This window comes from Mustela nigripes, chromosome 1 (genome assembly GCF_022355385.1).
Source record: "Mustela nigripes isolate SB6536 chromosome 1, MUSNIG.SB6536, whole genome shotgun sequence".
In the NCBI taxonomy this organism is placed as follows: Eukaryota; Metazoa; Chordata; class Mammalia; order Carnivora; family Mustelidae; genus Mustela; species Mustela nigripes.
Window position 1 is genome coordinate 220,196,908 of NC_081557.1, and position 21,475 is coordinate 220,218,382.

Here is a 21,475-nt window from a genome sequence, read left to right on the forward strand (position 1 = left end):
AAATATGGGACGCCTGGGTGGCTCAGTTGGTTAAGCAGCTGCCTTCGGCTCGGGTCATGATCCCAGCGTCCTGGGATCGAGTCCCGCATCGGGCTCCTTGCTCAGCAGGGAGCCTGCTTCTCCCTCTGCCTCTGCCTGCCATTCTGCCTGCCTGTGCTCGCTCTCTCCCCCTCTCTCTCTCTGATAAATAAATAAAATCTTTAAAATAAATAAATAAATAAAAGGCCTTCCTAGAAGTGTGTCTTGAGCCACCGGTGCCACCTGTTAGCATGACACTGATGTGACATGTCTCTGGGATCTTCTATAATGATTGCCCCATCATAGAATGTTAGCCTGAGCCCAAACAGTCTATAAACTAGAGAAAAATCCAGCGTATACCTTTTTCAAACCACACCAACTCAGAAAGTGTCTGACTTTTCTTGTCTATCTGTGCTGAAGAGAAGCACCCAAGCAAGTCTTACTGTAGTGTGCACCGACCGATATTATTTTCTTCCATCCAGTGAAAGGAAGCACATTCAATTTTACCATCACATCAGCTAATGGAAACTACCTGATGTATGGCCTGCTTCATAACATGCTATTTTTTTTTCTAATGGTTCATTCAAAGTATTGATATATACTAATGACAACACTGGCTTTAGTTTCTGAACAGGTTTCCTGAAAATTTTACAAAAACATCCTGATGAGACTGGCCATCTGCCCTTCGTGGCAGCGCTCGTTTATTTACTGTTAAGTCTGGCATCCTTTTTTTAAAGATTTTATTTATTTATTTGACAGAGTGAGAGATAGCACAAGCTGCAGGAGTGGCAGAGGGAGAAGCAGGCTCCTAACTGAGGAGGGAGCCTGATGTAGGAGCCCATCCCAGGACCTTAGGATCACGACCTAAACCAGTGGCAGACACTTACCCAACTGAGCCACCCAGGCACCCCAGCATTCTTGCTGTGTCACTGACACTGGCTTTTCCCACACTGGCCACGCTGTTTAATACATGGAGATAGACACTGGTCAGAACACCTCAATAACACTTCTCTGGAAGTAAGTGCAGTCTGTGAACCCCAGAAGCATCATGCTTGACAGCAAATCCTGTTCCCCCTTTCTGGAGTCTTACTCCCAGAGTCACACACCAAGTATTCTTTGGGGGGGGGGGGGCAGAACCGCCATTCCACTCTCCTCCCCAAATCAGAGCCCTACTTGTCTAAATAATACTGAACCCCCAGTATGTTATAACTCTTAAGAAAAAATAAATAAATAACTGGGGCACCTGGATGACTCAGTCAGTTAAGAATCACCCTTCGGCTCAGGTCGGGATCCCAGGATCCTGGGATCGAGCCCCGCATCGGGCTCCTTGCTCAGCAGTATGTCTCCTTCTCCCTCTTCCTCTGCCACTCCCACTGCTTGTGTACTCTCTCTCTAATAAATAAAATCTTAAAAAAAATAACCATTAAGCATAAAATCTATGCTCTGATTACCATTACTAAGTATTTCATTGATCAGAACTCAGATTTGCTATTCCACAAGAAAACAGCTTTGTCAATGCTGGCAACTGACCTAACTTTTTGGGTTTGGGTTTTTTTTTTGGTTTGGGTTTTTTGTTTTTTGTTTTGGTACCACAGCCTCTAAGATATTTTTTTTCAATAAAGTAAGCGAAAATATCTAAAAAGGCCAGGTAGCTTCATAAAATGGAACTGGACAGTAACAAAAGTTTCAAGAGATATTCAGGTAAACTCACCAATCCTACCCTTCTCTCTGAATTTCTAATCAGCTTTTAAGTTCTCCTCTTAACTAAGGAGTAAAGAAAGAGATGTCTTTGGTGTAGCAACTTGGAAGAGAAAAAGAAAACCAGGCAGAGAATAAGTTCCCTGCTACAAATGCCATGGCCTCAGCATCCCTTATTCCCAAAACCTGCCGGGGGCCCAAATGGCTCCGGTGGCAGACAGCAAGCCTAGGATGGATGCCCCCCGACCCGCCATTCTGTCCCGCAGCCTTTCTCTCAGCTGGCTGACTCCTAAGAGCCACTCCAGGGAAGTCAGAACTGAAGGGCATAAGGGATGCTGGGAAGAACCGCCACCCCACGAGAGAGGGGAGCAAGAGCAGCCCGGCCTCTAGGGGGATAAGGATGAAGTGTGCTCCCCCAGGAAGGCACCACACACCGGCCCTCTCATTGTCCCACTCCCTGATCTGTGAGATTTCTCGGACCACCACTCAAATGAACCACCTGAACCCAAAATTCCATCTCAGGACCTGCTCCTGGGAAAACCCAGATGAAGACACTGGCCCACTAACACGAAAGCCCCAAGCGCCAGGCCAAGCATGCACATCTAGGGCACAGACCTCAGGAGACTCTACCCACCCGCTCTGTTTTGAGGGCCAGAGGAGAAAGGGGAAGACTGTCATTCATTGAAAAATTCAAAACCTTAAAAAATAAATAAATAAAATGCATTCCTATTGGGGGGGGGGGGGAGAAAATTCAAAACCTTTAGAGTAGGTGGAGGTGAGGAAGGAAAGCATATAAGAAAGGTTCCAGAATTTAACAATGATAACTCAAACTATGACTGCTATCAATTATTTTATGTTTAATTGCTGTGCCAAACATTTTTTTTAGGTTTTGGGGTTTGGGGTTTTTTTTGTTTTTTTGTTTTTTTGTGTTTTTTTTTAGGTTTTTTTTTGCTGTCTTCTCCCTTGCACTGTAGAGAAGCACACCTACTTCTCTCATAGACCATCTGGTACAGACAGTGCTCCAGAATCCCCAACACCACTCTTCCAGGTATGGCCCTGGATCAATCTCCAACCAGGTTTTTTAAACACTGTAGTCTTAGTAACTTGGCAGGATTATATGAACCCGGTCCAACTAAACCTAGGGCCTGGGGCAGTGGAGAAGAGATAGATGCAGACACGGAATGGCCACTTCCACTGGTTTAATTAGAGGTCAAGAGGTAACCCCAAGACCCTCTTGCTACCATAATTTAAGAGCCTGTGTAGGGGGCACCTGGCTGGCTCAGTAGATCAAGTATGTAACTCCTGACCGCAGGGTCATGAATTTAAGCCCTGTGTTGGGTGCAGAGCTTACTTAAAAAATAAATAAATAAATAAGAGCCTGTCTAATGAAGCCAAAAGATAGGAAAAGAATTAATGCTGAGCCCCTGGATCCAGCCAAGCCTGAAGTCCAGCTCTAACTCTTTGGTCTCCTTAGTTACACAAATCACTAATTTCAGCAAGTTGGTATCTATCACCTACCTCTCCATTAAGCTCTCAGAATCAATCCCAAAAGATAGGATTCTGGCTGCAGATAAAAAACTCACATGCAAAAAGATTATGAAACTAGGCCCAATTCTGAGTGGCCAAGCCAGAAGTCAGGATTTAAACACATCTTTCTGACTGACAATAGTGGAGATTTACTAAAGGAACTGAGTCAATTTACACCTAGAGCAAGAGGGAGACAGATAAAGCAAACATGCCAAGAAATTGGCAATGGTTAAATCAAAGTGCTAGAGATACCATTCTTTCAAATTCTCTGCATGTTTGATAACTTTTATTCATTGAAAAAAGCTATTAGATGTGGTACTGTCCAGCCTTCCAGCCTTGTGGGAAAGCCATTCACCTCTCCCTCCTCCTCACCATCATCACGCCCACACAGTGCTGGCCGCTGTCCTCGCTCCTCTCATCTACTCTCCATTTAAAGCGACTTTCCTGGGGTGCCTGGGAGGCTCAGTCAATTACGTGTCTGCCTTCAGCTCGGGTCGTGATCCCGGGGTCCTGGGATCAAGTCCTGTGTTGGGCTCCCTGCTCAGCAGAGAATCTGCTTCTCCCTCTCCCTCTGCCACTCCCCATTACTTGTGCTCTAGCTCACACTCTCTCTCTCTCTCTCAAATTAATAAACAATCTTTTATAAATAAATTATAAATAAATAAATAAAGTGATCTTCCCAAGCATAAAACTGAACATGTACTGGTTAAAACCTCTAAGAGCTCCAGCTCCCTCAGAATAAAGTCCAGACTCTTTAAAGTACTTACAAGCCCCTCCACGGCCCTGGCCTTACCTGCCGTCCCACTCTGCTCCACACTTTTCTTTAACACTTAGCCAGCCTTTCTCTCTTCATATTACTAGTCATATTTCAGACATTTTTAGAAAGAGTCCTATTTCTCTCACCTCCAGACCTTGGCACACGGTTGCTCTGCCCTTGACATACACACTCTCCCCCAGCATCTATCCTCACCTCTATCCTGGTTTTCTTGCCTAACTCCTACAAATCCTTAACACCTTGAACAGCATTCCTCTTTCAAAAAAAAAAAATAATAATAATTCTCTGAATAACAGTGCCCTGTATTTTCTCTGCTGTGGCCCTTGTCACTCTCTACTGATTGCTTAAACCACCTTCACGGAGAGAACAAAGCTCCACCCAGGCAGGGTCTACATCCATCTATTCAGTTGAGAGGGACTGACAGACATTACAGAGTGCAGATGGACACGGCTATGGTCTGGATGTTTGTGTCCTCCCAAAATTCGTATTTTGAAATCCTACCTCCCAAAGTGATGGAATTATGAGGGGGGGGGGGCCTCTGAGAGGTGATTAGGTCATGAGAGCCAAGATCTAATGCACGAGATTGATGCCTTTATAAGAGAGACCCCAGAGTGTCCTCTTCCCCTTCCGCCATGTGAGGTTACAGCCAACTAAGAAGCAGTCACTCACTGAACAATGAATCTGCTGGCACCTTGATCTTACACTTCTCAGCTTCCAAAACTAAAATGTTTGTTGAAAAATAAATGTTTGTTGTTTGCAAGCTACCCCATTATGGTATTTTGTGACAGCAGCCAGATGAAGACAGTTGATAAATGGATAAAAAAACTACATCATGGCTGAGAGACAGAATTATGTTACCTGACCTTCACTACAAAAGTCTTTTTGGTAAATTACAGCTAGCTACAAAATCATTATGATATTCATAAACTCAGGCAACACAGAGACAGCTGCATCTCACTCATAACTACTTACATTTCTCAATAAAGACAGAGGGTCATGAGGCCTGCAATTGACTTCACGTAATTTGGCAAATGTGTGGTATGTGTAGGCACGTTCCAAGAGAAAGCAAAAAAATGATAGCAAATCATTACTAATTATTGCATCTGGGTAAACAAATTGGTGATATGGGAGATTACTACATTAATTCTTTAAATTTGTATGTTTTAAAATTTTCATTAATAAAAATTGTTTTTTGTTCCCAACTTTTTAAGTCCCAGGAAGTAAAATTAATCTTCAGGCCCAACCTATTAGTGTCTGTCTCCCCCTAGCCCAAATGATCCCCATCCTACACCTCGAAGAGAAATGATATTTTAGGAGAAGGTTCAGTTGACATATTTTTGACTTGTATTGGATAAGCAAAATAGCTCTGCAAAAAAAAAAATATGTCAGTTCCATTTTTTTTAAAACATATGTTTCCCTTTTCAGATTTTAAACCACATCTACAACAAGCACTGATTTAGCTAAAGCAGTCCATAAATCTGTGGCCAATGATGTACTACATGTGTTTCTACATTATACCGCTCATGAATAACTGAGAACTGTAATATGATTTAAAGATACACTTTTTCTTTAATAATAAAGAAAAAGACATATTATATAATACTTAATAATAGCCATATTAATCAGGCATTGCCAAAAGATATTTAGAGCTAGATTCTTTCATTTAACATCTCCCCTTCCCTTACCAATCACAGCTTCCCTAGGGAACTGGAGTTGAACTTTAGGGTCTATTGCTACATCCAACTATGCTGGAGCATTAAAACATAAATGAAAAAGTGCCCCAAGAATTGCTGAAACAAAATTAAAGCAGTGTGTTAATAGTTCCTAGAAAACAGAGTGAACTCCTTTAGGAAAGAATGTCAAGTGTAGCAGAAAAGACACTTTTTTAAATTGCAAGTATCAGAAACGTCTTCTCAAAAAGGTTTCAGCAATAAAGGAAATTCTCTGGCATTAAGGGAAATAAAGACCTAGAACAGCGTAAGTGGTTTCTCCATGTTTCTCTGACCTTCCCAGAAAGTCAACTCGGCCTTCAGGCTGACCCTCAATCGTGACAGGCTATGTCAAGGTCCACAAACCACCTCCAAGCACAAAGTCATGACAAAGAATGGATTCTTTATTCCTTTATTCCTCAGGAGCCAGGAAAACTTTCTCAAAGCCCCATGGCTAAACATCCCTCGTCACTCTTACTGGCTCCGGCTGGCCCTGGCAACAGCTAGAAAGAAAGAGATGCTATGGTGACCTGGACCCATCATTTGGGATAGAACAGAAGCTTGGGAGTCAAACACATTGCTGGTATGTCATTTTAGTGTCAGTAATAAGTCTATAGAGGAGTGTCACTAAATACGTAACGAGAACCACAATACTCTAGGGGCACTTGGGTGGCTCGGATAGCTAAGAGTCCGACTTTTGGTTTCAGCTCAGGTTAAGATCTCAGCAGTAGTGAGATCAAGCCCTGAGTTGGGCTCTGCGCTGAGTGGGGAATCTGCTTAAAGATTCTCTCCCTCTGACCCCCCCCACCAACCACCGCCACTCGCATGCTCACTCTCACTCTCTCAAATAAATAAACCTTTAAAAAAAAAAAAAGAGGAAGAATCACAATACACTAAAATGAAGGATATGTGCACCCAGGCTTGTTTTATTATATCAGAGAGGGAGTGAGGGAGAGAAAATGAATCCCCTTCAGAAGCTATCCTTCAAATCAAAGGAACTGACGGAGGCAGCTTGACGTGCAGATTTCCTTAATCTCTGAAGTGTACTTGCTAGTTAATTAAACGCAACCAGCCTTTAATGAGAAGGAAGCCCATGCAAGGGGCACTGATGAGGAGACCTCCAGTCCCAGTGGGGAACTGTGGAAGCGAGCATAGAGCAGCCGAGGGATCACCCCTCCTGAAAGGTGGGGTGGTCAGGTGGTTGTCCACCATCTGCTCTCAGGCATTGGTTGAGGGTTCCCAGGGCAGAGGGGAGTGGTCTTCAGCCCAGTGCTGGAGCACCGAATGGTCTCAGGCTCACATATGGAAGACCTAAGGAGAAACGTGCAGGAAGGACAAGCAGTGAAGGAATAAAATCAGACACTCCAAAAATTTTGAAACTGATGTCATTTACAAAGACCTCAAGTCACTTAAGCAGCTAGCTACGTCTTCAGTCCAGAACTCAACTTAACTAGTCCAGACCCTAAATAAGTCACTCACTGCCAGCTCTTTGCAAACAACCACATCTCTTTGCTCAACAAGGGCCAGTCTGCTGTTCCCCCTGGGAAACTCTACAGTACTGTCCTAGCCCATGTGCCTCAATGACTATGTGACCAGTTCTTCTGCCCCTATATTGCAATGGGCCCTGGGAAATTCCAAGGGTTTGCTTCTTCTCCAGGAAAGAGGCTTCAAAGACCCTTTGCCCTTAGATTCAGAACCATATATTGGTTTTATTACATGGTCTTTTCCCCTGTCCTTTCCCTAAACCAATAGGGATGGGGAAGCAAAGAGAGACCCTTCTTAGGGACTCACCAACATATAAGATCTTTCTACATTCCCTCTCACTCCCCAGTGAGCCCATAGAATATATATCTAGAAAAGGAGGAAGTTCCTCTTATGTTACCTTTTCTCAAATTTCTTTTCTGTATTGGACTCGGTAAGACTTTTGGAACTCAATAGCCAAAAACTAAGTCCTTTTTCTCTGTTCTTTCATCCCTTCCAAGGCAGAATAATTGGGAATTAGGAATAGGCAAAGAAAACAGACATTAGCAAATCTACAAAAATGTTACATCATTGTCTTAAGAATTGTCCCCTCCAAAACTTCTTGTTGAAGTCCAAACGCTTCTTCCCTGGAAATGGGACTGTATTTGGAGATGGGTTCTTTAAAGAGGTAATAAACTCAAAAATGATGACATTGGAGTGGGCCCTAATTCAATGTGACCAGTGTTTTTATAAGAGGAGGAAATGTGGACACACACACACACACACACACAGAAGAAACACCATGGCAAGACACAGGGAGAAGAAAGCCATCTACAAGCCAAGGAGAAAGGCCCGGAACAGATCCTTTCCCCACAGCCCTACAAGAAACCAACCCTGCCAGTGCCTGGATCTTGAACTTCCAGCCCCCAGAAGTAGAAGGAAATAAATGTCTGCTGCTTGAGGCCCCCAGTCTATGGTATCTTGTTACAGCAACCATGAGCAGTCTGGTAACAACCACTGCATTCACACAGCTTGTGTCTGATACACAGAGAACCCAAAGTCCTCAAGTCTCTGCGGGGTCTTGGAAGAGAAGACCCCTAAGATATTTCACAGATTTATGATGAGATCCCAAGCAAACCAGAGTACATGAATAGAATCCTACAGTGACAAAAATCACAGAAGAATACAAAGCTTACAACTCAAAGAACAAAGTTGACTGACATGAAGGAAAGACAAGATAGTCTTAACACAGTGGGACACAGACGTGGAGTAGGTTAGTTAAAAGTTAGATGACCTGGTAGAGAGGGAAAATGAGAAAAGCTATGAAAAGAGTAGAAAGAATTAAGAGGTTATTCAAGGAGGTGGCATGGAAATTACAAAATCTATACAGGCTTTAGCTATAACATCAGTACAGCAAATCAGAGAAGAGCAAGGCTGTGTAGAATGTGTAACTGTGAGAAACACAGTGCTGGGCTACAGGGGAAGGAAAACCTCAAGCCCCCCAAGCCTCCTTCCTTATCATCCTGCACCAACACCGACTTGCCACGCCCACAGAAGATGAATGGAGCTATACCAGGAAAGGCCTGGGAAGACATTCATCAGTATTTGGTCATGAACTCCTCGTAAAAGGTCAAGCCACTGGCTATGGGATTCCTTTGTTTTACCTAATTTTTAGAGCACAAGATAAACCAAAGACCAGGGAGTTTCCACAAAGGACCAGCCAGCCTCAGCTCTCAGGCCATCTGGGGCCTTTCCAGCTACTGGTCCCAGCAGGAACCTGCAGGATAAGGAGTTCTGTCTGAGCTCATGCTCACAAAGGCCCTACTGATAGGGCGCTTCCTCTGGAACCCTTGTCCCCTGTCCTTCCTTCTCAAAACCAGACAGGAAGAGCCTAGCCATATTATCTCCTTTTCTTTCTTTCTGCGGTGTGCTGTTCTCCCATGGTGACAGTACGGGGGGCAGGTCCCACACAGTGGCAGTGAGGTCAAGACTCAGGTGTGGGCTTTGAAGGGTCTGTAGGAAATGCAGAGCTTAGGTAAAAATGTTTTCCAATAGAGACGGCCCAGTTCCCAAAGTCATCACTGGGGTCTTAGTCTGTGTATATGTGTATATATATATATATACACACACACTCATATATGTAGTACACATACATATGCATGTGTGAGTCCTATCTATCCTATCTATATCTGTGATCCTACAAAAGAGAGGTGGTGTTCTGGGATTCAGGTATAAACAGACCCTTAGCTAAAAACAATCACAGCAGCATCTTCCTATCACCTAACAGGTGTGGCAACCTGGTATGTTTCTATCCTGTATAGGGATTTCTCATCAATAAATGATGGAAAATAAGTCAGAGACCAAAATGAAATTAAAAAGTATGTGTAAAAAGGGTAGTTATTCACACCCATACTTTGTATGATTTGCATGGACAACCACAGCAACTCTAGCAGCCAAAACTAAAACATGTTTATAAACACAACAAACAACATTTATAACCTAGGCATCCCCGTCATCCTTCCTTGGGGAAAAAGAGATCCCACTGATCCTTCCATTATTAACCAAGCAGCTACTCAGTGCCTGACATTGTGCAACATGCTACGGCTATCTGTCAAGCACAATGACTTTTCTTACAAGAAACAGAAAGCCCAACGAGAACATACCGCCTCACCTTACTTCAGCAAGGCCCCTCCAGCCTCCCCGCTGCTGACCAAGATGGGCTCTACTCCCTGATCTTTGGTGTGTCGGCTCCGGCCCAAGCCAGTGGCAGCAGTCTCTAGGCTGTGCAACCATCTGTTCTGTTGACAGTAAGGAAATTCCTTTCCCAAAAAGTGCTGAGCAAATCCTGACTCAGTTAAATTGGTCACTGCCCGTTCCTCACCCTGGGCCCATGGAATGTGAGTGAAGGGCCGTCCGCCGTGGAGTCGGGCCTGGGGCTTAGGTATGACCGGCCCCTCTGAGGCACATGGCCTACGTGGAACAGAGCAGGAATAGTTGAATGAAAACAGAAGCAACAAAATCTGAGAATTAAGCACTGAACACTATACACACGTGTCTGTGTACATACATACATATACACGTGTACGTGTACGTATGAAGGTACTGCTACTTCATATATGGAAAAGCGCTATTTTTATATATGTTTATAAAAAATGGAAAAACCTGATTTTAAGACTTTTGATTTAAGGGGCACATGGGTGGCTCAGCTGGGTAAGTGTCTTGACGCTTGATGTCAGCTAAGGTCTTGATATCAGGGTCATGAATTCAAGCCCCGTGTTGCGCTCAATGCTGCACATGAGGACTACTTTAAAAAAAAAAAAAAAAAAAAAAGACTTTTGATTTAAGACATGAGCAATGAAAAGAACAGATAATATAAAAGGATAAATAAAAACTCTTACATACATGCTTAAATAACACATATGTGATCAAAGCAATAATGTCTTGTGGGAGTTTATAGAAACCACTGGGAAAGATGGTCAAGGGAAGACCACACAGAAAGAAAAAGAGTGAAGCAGAGCACAGAGAACCAAGAAAGTAAGGGAAATCTCTAATTTCACAGAACTGGGGAGGCTCACAGTAGAGCTTCCTTATATTACTCAAACCTTACATACATCTGAAATGTTTTTGAGGGGCGTCTGGCTGGCTCAGTCAGCAGAGCATGCAACTCTTGATCTTAGGGTCATGAGTTCAAGCCCCACGTTGGGTGTTTAGCCAACACCAAAGGAAAAAGAAGAAAAAAAAGTCCTAAAATATAATCCTAAATGTATGAGTAATAAGAAGAATTTGAAACGTGATCTAGGACAATCAATCCTAATACAAGCAAATTAAATATGCACTCTGTAAAATCCAAGGCAAAAAAAATAAGCACTACTACTAATATATCTGATCATGAACAAAATTAGACCTAATTTCTAAGCAAAACACAATTATTGCATTCAAAGACATATGAATAACATATCAAAGTTGATCCAAAAAGTTCCCTCCCTCCTTTAGGTGTTTAAATTCTACTTGACTATTTTATAAGCCCCAACCACATTTCATGAGAGAACTTCGACACAGCATCTCTGCTCCAAAAGCCAGTGGTCAGCAAATCATGATCCCCAGCCCACTTTGCAAATAACATCACCTCAACATCGATTCATTTATTTATTGTCTCTTGCTGCTTTCCCACTATACTGGCAAAACCGAGGCATCGTGAAAGAGACCATATGGTCTACAGAGCCTAAATTATTTACTATCTGGCCCTTTACAGAAAGCTTGCCAACATCCAATTAAATAACTGTTTCTTGAAATTTTATTCTTAAACTTTTTTATAATAAAATTTTGGGAAAACTCCAAATTTTTATTTTAAAAAGTCGGGAGTTCAGAAAAAGACTTAAAATAAAAATGTGGCTAAGTATTATCTTTCACTCAAAGAAAGCTCATAACAAAAAAAAGGCAGTAAGTAAAATAATAATAAGATATTAAAAAATACTCACAGTCTTTCAAGGAGACTTAACCCAGAAAATGAGCCATTCTTCAGCTCGGATATTTTATTGTTACTCAGAATCCTAAAAATGACAGGAAAAAAAAGTAAGTTGCAGAATATATGTACACCATCAATATCAAAATAATTTAGCTCCTTATTTTTAAACCTACAAGGGATTCTAAGAAGTCACTTATTAGGCAGTTTTTGAGATGCCTGACAAAAACAGGAGCTTCTTTCTCTGTCTTTGAGAAATCACCTAAAACAGCCCACTCATCTTATCACCTCTTAAATTGTTCCCATCACATTTGACTAAAAATTTTAAGGTAAAAAGGGAGATAAGTGAACAGAAAATAGCTCCCAAGTTCCATATGAGAAGAACACCACATATACTTACATAATTAATCAACTTATATAAGTCGCATACTTACTTAAAAACTAGAAACTTAATGGGAAAAATGTGTCACATGCTATAAAATATTGCTCTTACAAAGAAATAAAGCATCCTCTAGATCTTTCAATGCTGAACATTATTTGTAATTTAACAGTATGCAAATCTACTGTCTCCATGTGTGAAAACATCCTTTACACACCCTAACAGACAGCACGGGCAGATCTACTGTAATACTCCATCTGATGTATCAGGACAATGCTCTTAAAGATACGACCGAACACCAAGAATTTCTTTCAAGAAGTCGGAGTCAAGTCACCCACACGATGGGACTTGCCTAAGAAGACACTCCGTGTTCTTGCTCCCCCTCTAGGCATTGTAGCTATGCGCCCCCTGCAGCTAAAGCACCAATGAAGATTCTCCATAAAGAAAGTGAATGTGCTAAAGCTACCTGATTCAGACATCGAGATAAGAACATGAGAAAACCAAGGCAGAGAAAAATTAACTAGGTTAACAGCCCAGGGGGACCGGAGCAAATGCCAGAACCAGATCACAAACCCAAAAAATCTCGACTGCAAACCTCCCGTTCAACATATGTCAATGTAGGTCCAGAGAGACATGCTGCTGGCCTCATGGGCAGAAAGTTCTGCATTACACACCGCGATGCACTTCAGGGGTGCCCTTCACACGGGGTACAAAGTTGCACAGGGCCCCCTTCCCCCAGATGGTGCAACACAGCAATTCTATGTATATACAAATAACAGAATGCCTCTGGGTCCTTGGGAGTTCAGGTATTCATTTTTAGTTTCTCTACTTTCATTATTCTAAATGAAAAACCTTTAATTATTTGTCTTCAAACAAAAATAGCCATTTGACATCTGATTTTCTTTTGATATGAGTGGAATCAAAAACAACATCTCTGTTCAGACTGATTCACCTTTCAGAGCCTATTTTGTGGGATGATTATTAGGAGCTTCTCGAGTCAAGGATACCTGTTTTCGAGCTCAGCTCTCTTGCTTTCAAGTTCCACTGATCTTGGCCAGTCCCTCCACCTCTCTGTAAGCGTTCCTCATTCATAAAACAGGAAGAACAATATCTACCTCATAAACACTAGAAAGAAATTAGGAAACGCATGACACATTCAATGAGTATTAATTAAATTTCAGATTCTGTTTCCTTGGTTCTAAGACACACATCCTCTCTCATTCTAATGTTACTTGCAATCCAAGTATATTACCGTGTAATATCTTGCCTCTCCCCCAAGACATGGCTAAAAGAAGGACAGGGCATTGTCGACCATTGGGACCAAGAAAACAGAAAACATGGTGGTCAAAAACACTACAGTTAAAATACAATACCATTTTCTCTAATCAAAATTACAAAGGTTTTTACAAATGAGGTGGTTGGCTCTGGCAAAAGCAAACTCATTCTCTTTCACAGCCACCAAGGTCACTGAAAAAAGCTTTCTCAAGCAGCCCCTCACTGTATCCTCAAGAACCTTCCACCATGCTGCTCAGAACATCATCCCTAAACACGTCCCCAAGTCTGACAAGAAGGATACCCTGTGACCTTATTTCAGCATTATGTAAGAGGAAGAGTAAAATGATGGCACATTCAAAGAAAACTTCAAGCGTCCATTAAAAAAGGATTCTTTCACAGGAAAGTTGATAAAAAGGAAAATGCTCAAAAAAAAAAAAAAAAAGGAAAATGCTCGCACTTAGTTCAGAGGCAAACAAAATTGGTATCACTGATTGAAAGAATCTCTGCAGAGATAAAAAATAAAAAACTTAAAAATTAAAAAAAACAACCAAAAAAGACTGGGAAAAAACACACCCTAATGGATCAGCACCTTGGTGATGAGGCTTCTATGAGTTTCTCTTACTCTCTATAATCTTGTCGTGCCTTTTGAAATATCTAGCAGACAATTCTTACTATTAAATATTTTCTCTGATGATTAAAAACATAAGAAACTTCCTAACCAGGGAGAGTCTGAAATTGAGTTAATTTTGCATATAATTCTATCTTAGAAATAAACACTGAAGGAATACTTTAAGCTTTGAGATTAAAGGCTCACATTTATTTATATTCAAGAAATGTTTATGCAGCTACAGTTTGCAACTTAAGAGGCACTATGAATAGACACTAAAAGTAGAGGAATGAACAATGGTGTGGAGATCCAAAGCCCAGGTTTTAACGGATACTCCCCCACCTCAACAGTAAGTGATGTAGGTCACCTCTCTAGTTGAACTTCAATGTCACCACTTACAAGATGGAAAAAATCAGACCAGAATGACCACCAAGTTCCCTTGTAGCTTCTTGTAATTTTCTGTATTCATATTCTCATGAGCAAAACTGCTGAACCCGATGGTGACTGAGAATTTATCACTGATAAACTGAGAACTAAAGAAACAAAGGAAAACTACGCAGGCTACTAGGTAACAGACTCAGTGACAGGTCTGCCCTGTGTATGGTGAAGAATGATTCCCAAATATGGAGGGAGCTTATGAAAAACTGTCAGGGCGCCAGCTGAATTACACTCGGTACTGTTGCAGCTAAAGGACTGTCGTTGGCTCAGTCATAAAGGCTTTAGTACAATAAATGATAGATTTTATTGAGAAGAGTAAAAAGGAAGACATTTCATCACACTTAAAAAGTTATAACTGTAACCTTAAAAATACAGTTTACAACCTCATGTTAATATATTCAGTCTATCCATTACTTGGTGTGTTTAAGGATTTTGTGCAAGAAAACAGGATCGGTATGAATAAATCTACTCTGCAGACAGTTTTTATACTCGATTTTGAGACTGGAGAATGTGGAGCGAGCAAATGCATAAACTCACGTATCATTATAAACCTAAAACCCATTCTAATCAATATTTTTGCTGACATCTTTGAAATTTCAAACTTTCTAGGATGTAACTGAATGTAAAGTATAAAACTTGACCAAAGTTATAAAGCTTATGTATACCCATTTCTGTTCTCTACTAGCGACGTTTTAACACCACCTGATCTATAGACAATGCTTAGGAACGCGATGCTGGGCTCCTGCCTCTTGAATTTAAACACTGTAAGAAGACTTTGACGTCCATTATTACATTTAACACAGGTTAGTTCAATATATCATTTTGGCTGAAACATGAAAAAAGGAATAAGACCTAATGTAGACATGTTTTAAAAAAAAATCAAAAGTTTATGGAGCAGAAAAAATTAAAATTAAGTATTACAAGTTCTCAGTCACTTGCTCTTGCAAGTCCCAGAATGGAATGCTAGGCACAGCACCCACACCCTGGATGGCAGAAGGCACAGAATAATTTTCCTTTAGAGAGGAATTGAAAATACATGTCAAGAGCTCTAAATATTCAAATCAAACATTAGTAATATAATTAGTAATATAATTCTTGAACTAGTAATATAATATAAGTCGACCCCTGGAGAAGAAAATAAGTAAAACAATCAAATAGTGCTCTTACAATGGCTTGAATGGTGGCACTCCAAAAGATATGCCCACCCAGAACCCAGGACTATGACCTTAATGAGAAAAGGATGTTTGCAGGTGTGATGAAGCGGAAAGTTTCAAGATGAGATCATCCTCAATTAGTGCGGGCCTTAAATCCAGTGACAAGTATCCTTAGCAAAGAAAGGGGGAAGACTGAGAGACTGCCATATTTAAAACAAGGGCAGTCTCATACAGACAAAAAAAAAGAGAGAGAGAGAAAATGAAAGGCAGACAGATTTAGAAGCTACAATAACTAAAGATTTTCTAGAACTAAGGAGTAAAGAGGACTACATTTTTAAAATCATAAACCATGTTAAAAGATAAGCAACAAATACTTATGACTATTACCAAAAACAAAGGCCTCATTTCCCAAATATATAAAGAGCTCTTTAAAAAAAAATCCCCAGTAGAAAAACTAGCAAAGGCCATAAAAAGACAGTTCAGTGAAAGTAAACACAAATGGATCATAATCGTATGAAGGGATATACAACCACAATCATGAGAGAAATGCAAATTAAAACTAAAACAAGATACCATAATTCACTTAAGAGTGCAAGAAAAACGTGATAACACATTTTATAATCAGAGGGAAACCACCACTCATAGTCTCCTCTCAATCAATATAATCATTATGGAAGGCAAAAGTACAAATGCATTTACAACCTTTGATCCATTAATTCCCCTTCTGGAAATTTATCCCAAAGACAAATTTGCAATTGTGCTATATACATGTTATATATTAAATCATGCAATTATATACTTAGACAACACAATTATTCATTACACTATTATTTGTGAAACTTAATGACTGGATATTTAGGTTGATTCCAGGAATAGAGGATTGGTTCTGATGAAATACAGGACCTACAAAATGGGATAGCAGATGAGGGGCTGCAGAATGGGAAGAGAGAATGCTCTTTAGGCATTCACACAGAAAGCTCAAAGACCTACTAAGGACTGAAGGTATACATTTACATTTTAAAATTCTCCATCCCTCGACATCTCGGATTTGCTCAAGCAACAGAAACTGTAGTAACACAAACTGATTCTGCACTAGATTTATTATGTAGAGTAATACTTGCTATTGCTACATCTTTATCAAATACAAAAGGGGCGCCTGGATGGCTCAGTCAGTTAAGCGGCTGCCTTCGGCTCAGGTCATGATCCCAGGGTCCTGGGATAGAGCCCTGAATTGGGCTCCCTGCTCAACGGAGAGCCTGTTTCTCCCTCTCCCTGCAGTGCTGCCTACTTGTGCTCTCTATCTCTCTGTCAAATAAATAAAATCTTAAAAAAAAAAAAAATAAAACCAGACAATATGGCTAGGCTAAGCTTCTGAGACACTTTCATAGGCACATGTTCTAAAAATTTAGGACCACCTGTGATAAGCTAAAATCAGTTATGCTAACTCCTCATAAGTCCCTTTTGGTGCTTTGCTTCATTTATCCTGCTAATGAAAACTGGTTACTCCCACGTTCGCTGAAGTCCTAGTCCAGGGGGTGGCCCAATCCAACCCACCACCTGTCTGGACAGCCTGTGGGCTTCTAAGAATGGTGTTTACATTTTTAATGGTTGGGGGAAAAAAAAGTCAAAAGAATGGTATTTTATGATACATGAAAATTCCATAAAACATAAATTTCCATGTTTTTAAAATATTTTTGGCAAACGACCATGCCCATTTGTTCACATACTGTCTGCGGCAGCTTTCCTGCGATGACGGCAGAGTGGAGTAGTGTCAACAGAGGCTGTCGTGGCCAAGAAAGCCTAAAATATTTACTATCTGGCCCTTTACGGAGAAAGAGAAAGTCTGTCAAGGCCTGTTTTAGCACACTCTGTCCCAGTTTATTCTTTGGTTTCCGGCAAATGAAAATCAAGTGTTCTTTTCTAAATTAATTCTTCCTAGCAAGTAAGAGTAAGTATTAACTAGATGGCAAAACTCATCAATCTGAGAAATCTTTGTATTAAAATCACATTTAATTCAGCACGCCATCGGTAACATGCACATTCTGTCCGAAATATTAGCAGTCTGTTTGCCAATGTGTCCCCAGTTCTTGATGCATCCCTTAATTCAGCTCTGCAGAGAAAATTCTGGGTGGTGGGCTTTAGTTCCAGTGCATCAAATGATGTTTTGCCCACCAACTCTGCCACATCACCTTGTTTTAACAAGGACTTTGCAGTTGGTGAAATCCCTGTACCGGGACTTGTGTATTTGCCGTGTCTCCCGCGACTGGGTGAAATCCGTGTGGGGATCTTTCTGAAACTGACCATCTCTGCATCCCCACGAGAATGGATCTAACAGTGAACACGTGAGTCCATCGTGCAGCCTCTCCTTATACGGCTGTTCTCAGTTACTCTTCAGAAACGCCCTACGACATCAGTATTATTTCCCTTAAAACTAAAATTTGCAGGGCACCCGGGAGGCTCGGTTGGTTAAGCGTCTGCCTTCAGCTCCTGATCCCAGGGTCCTTGCTCAACGGGGAGCCTGCTTCTCCCTCTCCCTCTCCCCCTACTCCTATGCTAATAAATAAAATCTTTAAAAAGAAATAAAATAAAACTAAAACCTGTGAGTTTGGGGACTTGTCCAGGTTCAGATTCAAACCAAGTGGCACAGTTAAGATTCGAATGACGCCAGGTACTTAATAAGACACTCTGGTGGCCATGGAGGTGCACTCCTCAGATCTTCCTTCAAGAGAGACCCTGCAAAGGAGGTGGTTAGCAGAGAATTTCCAGCTGCAGCTGTCCCGGGGATCTGCCTCAGTTTCCAAGCAAAGTCCGCCCACTTTGTAAACAATGCCAGCCAAGGACTCAGCACAGCGGGGTGACAGATTCTCCATTCCTGGCCAGCACAGACTCCCCAAGGGGCGATCTCTGCAGCAGCAGTGGCCCAGACTTCGGCACAACTGTCCTATCCAACCGTCGTTCCTTTCCTCTCTCCTTTCACAGAGGCCAGCTCTGCATCCCAGTCTGAAGGGTCGCATGCCCACGTCTGCTTCATTTCCCTTCATCTTCCAGATGCAACTCCAGCAGCACAAATCTTGTACTTCTAACCTCTGCTTAACACTTGGCTGTGCTTCCCAAAGGATCCAACTGGCAAGACGCCCAGAATATCTTTTCAATAAATGAATAAAATAAAAATATGGCTGGGTTTAAGGTTCTGCATTCAAAGATCCCTCTTAAGGAACTAATAACACAGCATCTACAATGTACCCAATGTCCCAGCTTCCTATGGTACAGATGAGGAGAATAAACCTCGGTGCTGTTCTCATGACTTCCTCTCTCTGAGGCTTAAGGAATTTATTTTTGGGGGAGGGGGGAGAATAAAAAATTCTACCAGAATCTATCTAGTTCGTGTCTTTTAATACTGCAATACAAGTGTCCTAAGCTACTGTTTTCCACATTTTCACCCTTCTAAAATTAGGACCATCTTAAAATTGGTATCAAAGGAAATTTCCAGCTGCTAGGAAAAGGAGTAAGTTGAGAATTTATCAGTCGTTGTCACTGTTGGCATACACACAAACTGTGGATGAATTTTAAGTCTGGATCCTTAATTACGGCTTAATGTTTACACATTAAGGTTTCACTATGATACAGCACTGAAATAAAAAGTTGTGTAATAGAAGATTGCATATTATATGGCAGTCGGCGTAATTAAAGGCAGTAGAAATGCTAAATCTCTCAGAATTTAACATTTAGGAGAGGTTGGTGGGATTCATTCATGTGTCATAGAGAACGATCACTCACGCAGCTCAGAGCTCTCATTAGCCACCAGCTCATTTATAAGAGAAGCAGTTAAACTTCCAGTGATGCATGATTAAATTAAATGGGGGGGGGGGGGGCTTTTTAACTTAACTGAGTAAAAGTGCAAACAAAACCCAATCTTCATCGATATTCAAATGATACTATCAAGACGAAAGATGGAAAGAAGTCAAAATCACCTTAATAAAAAAAGATCAGCGGGTTACGATGTGTGCATTTAAAATATATTTCTCACACACAGAAAGAAAAAGAAACTGATAAAGAGGTAAAATGTCATTAATAGCAAAAGTTCCAGGCCAAGCTGGGTCACTTCCTTCCTTATGTTTTTGAAAATTGTAAGCAAAACTGACCTCATTACTCCAAGTTGATATGAGGTAACCACTAACCAATTCCTCTACATTTACGATAACTCTTAATATTACTATCAGTCCCTGCAAACAGCACTCACTGCCTTCACACTCCTAGAAGCTACCGTGGAGCTTCATTCCATGTTTGGGTCTGAGTGCTCCTGGTCTGCAGTCTTTTGATGAGTGCACAGTAAACTGTGACTAAGGACTACTTTGGTGATTCACTGGTTTCCTGTTAAACTTTGGACACAGGTCATTAGAAGCATATTTCTGGATTGTTCCTGCGTTCTCTCTGGCTGCTGGGTCCTCTGAAGTGGTCATGGTTTCCTTTGTCTGGCTTCGACCTGCTTCAAAGCTGTGCTCAGCCCGAACCCCTCTCTGCCCTTCTAGCACAGCCTGAGCTTGTGAGTGGTAATGGGAGAGCTCGGCAGCGGTCCCAGCTCTGGCCGGCTGGCGAGGGGCACTAGCAAAGCTTGCCTGAGGAGTTAAATGAGATCAGACCCCCATGTCTGAACACTGAGCTAACAGATTTATGAGGTTGGGGAAAGACAAAATGTATTTGGCCTCCGAATTTAGAAAATCTTTTCTGCAGATTCACAGAGTCAGTGTCTCCTAAGAGCAAAGCGTGGTTTTCGGGAAGGGGCCAAGGGAAAGAATTATGGGCTCTGATAAAGGAACTCTTTGAACTTGACTAACACCTATCACCAGAAGAGTTTTGTTACCCTGAGGAAATTCCTGGCATATCATGGCGGGATTTAGAGTAGAAGGGGACCTCTGGTATCTTCCAGCACAGGGCAGATCTCTCATTCATGTCAAGTTTCATTTCACCCTGATGATTCATAGGAATTACTGGGAGTAGCTTCCGAGGCGGTTCCTCAGCCCCATCGGTGTTATTATCTTAGGGATCTGAAGGTTGAGCGCTCCCTCTTCTTGGATAATTAGGTTGTTTGCGGGCAAAGTCCTCTTTTTCAAAGTCCCTTTTGCTTACAGTCTTGACAAGTATCCTTGTCAACATGGGCAGGTACGAAGTTAGTTCTAGAGTTTGGTTGACGCCCCTGTAGTTGCTGGTAATTGTAGAGCCATGACTTTATTTGCTTGACAACCCTTGTTCTGTTCTAAAATTCTTTCAAAATGCTGCGCAAGATGTTGGAGCTCCAAAAGGGGAGTGATCTCCCGTCTTAATTTATGTTTCTTTAATAAATCATGAAGCTCAGGGAGAAGCCCATTAAGGAAATGAGCAGACAAGGCACTACCAGCTTTGCAGTCCTGGAGATCAAAATGCTCTCTAACTACTTCTTCTAAGCAAAATCAAAAATCTGTAACCGATTGGCCCCTTTTTTGCTTAAAGGCCTATACCATGGCCCAATCAATTCTCACAGGAAAAATCCTGCGTGTAGCTTCAAGGAGTGACTTTTCTCACTTTTTGAATTGTTGTTGTTCTTTTGAGGCATGTGTGATGGGATCCTCAAAAACTTTTTGGAAGGGTCTTTCCAATCATCTGCATGGAGCCACCTGTGGGCACCTCCTTACCGCATGTAAATGAATTATTATAAAGCAGGAAATCCAGGGTCATGAGCTCCAATAAGAATCTTGAAGTCTTTACAAATGTAGTTTGATCCACCTTTAGGCCTGGACAATCCTTTACAAACCACAACTTGGGTGAAGGGTTTACGTTTTGCTGCAGCTGTGATCCACAGTTCACGGGATGGTTTCCTCTCAAGGACATCAGGAACTTATAGGAGGGGAGGGGAGGTCGAATGGAACATTACCATCGGGACAATCAGGCGCAGACGGGTTAGACGGAGAGTCGAGTCCTCAGCCTCAGTCGGAGAT

The 21,475-nt window shown here is 41.6% G+C and overlaps 1 protein-coding gene across 1 annotated transcript in view; it reads right to left on the minus strand.

Annotated features, from left to right (window-relative positions):
- ADGRA3 (adhesion G protein-coupled receptor A3) overlaps nt 1-21,475 on the minus strand; it is a 124,739-nt gene that overhangs the window by 76,944 nt on the left and 26,320 nt on the right. The window contains exon 2 of the mRNA XM_059381740.1: nt 11,667-11,738. Within this exon, the coding sequence (XP_059237723.1) occupies nt 11,667-11,738 (72 nt within the window). The remainder of the gene's footprint in view (nt 1-11,666; nt 11,739-21,475) is intronic.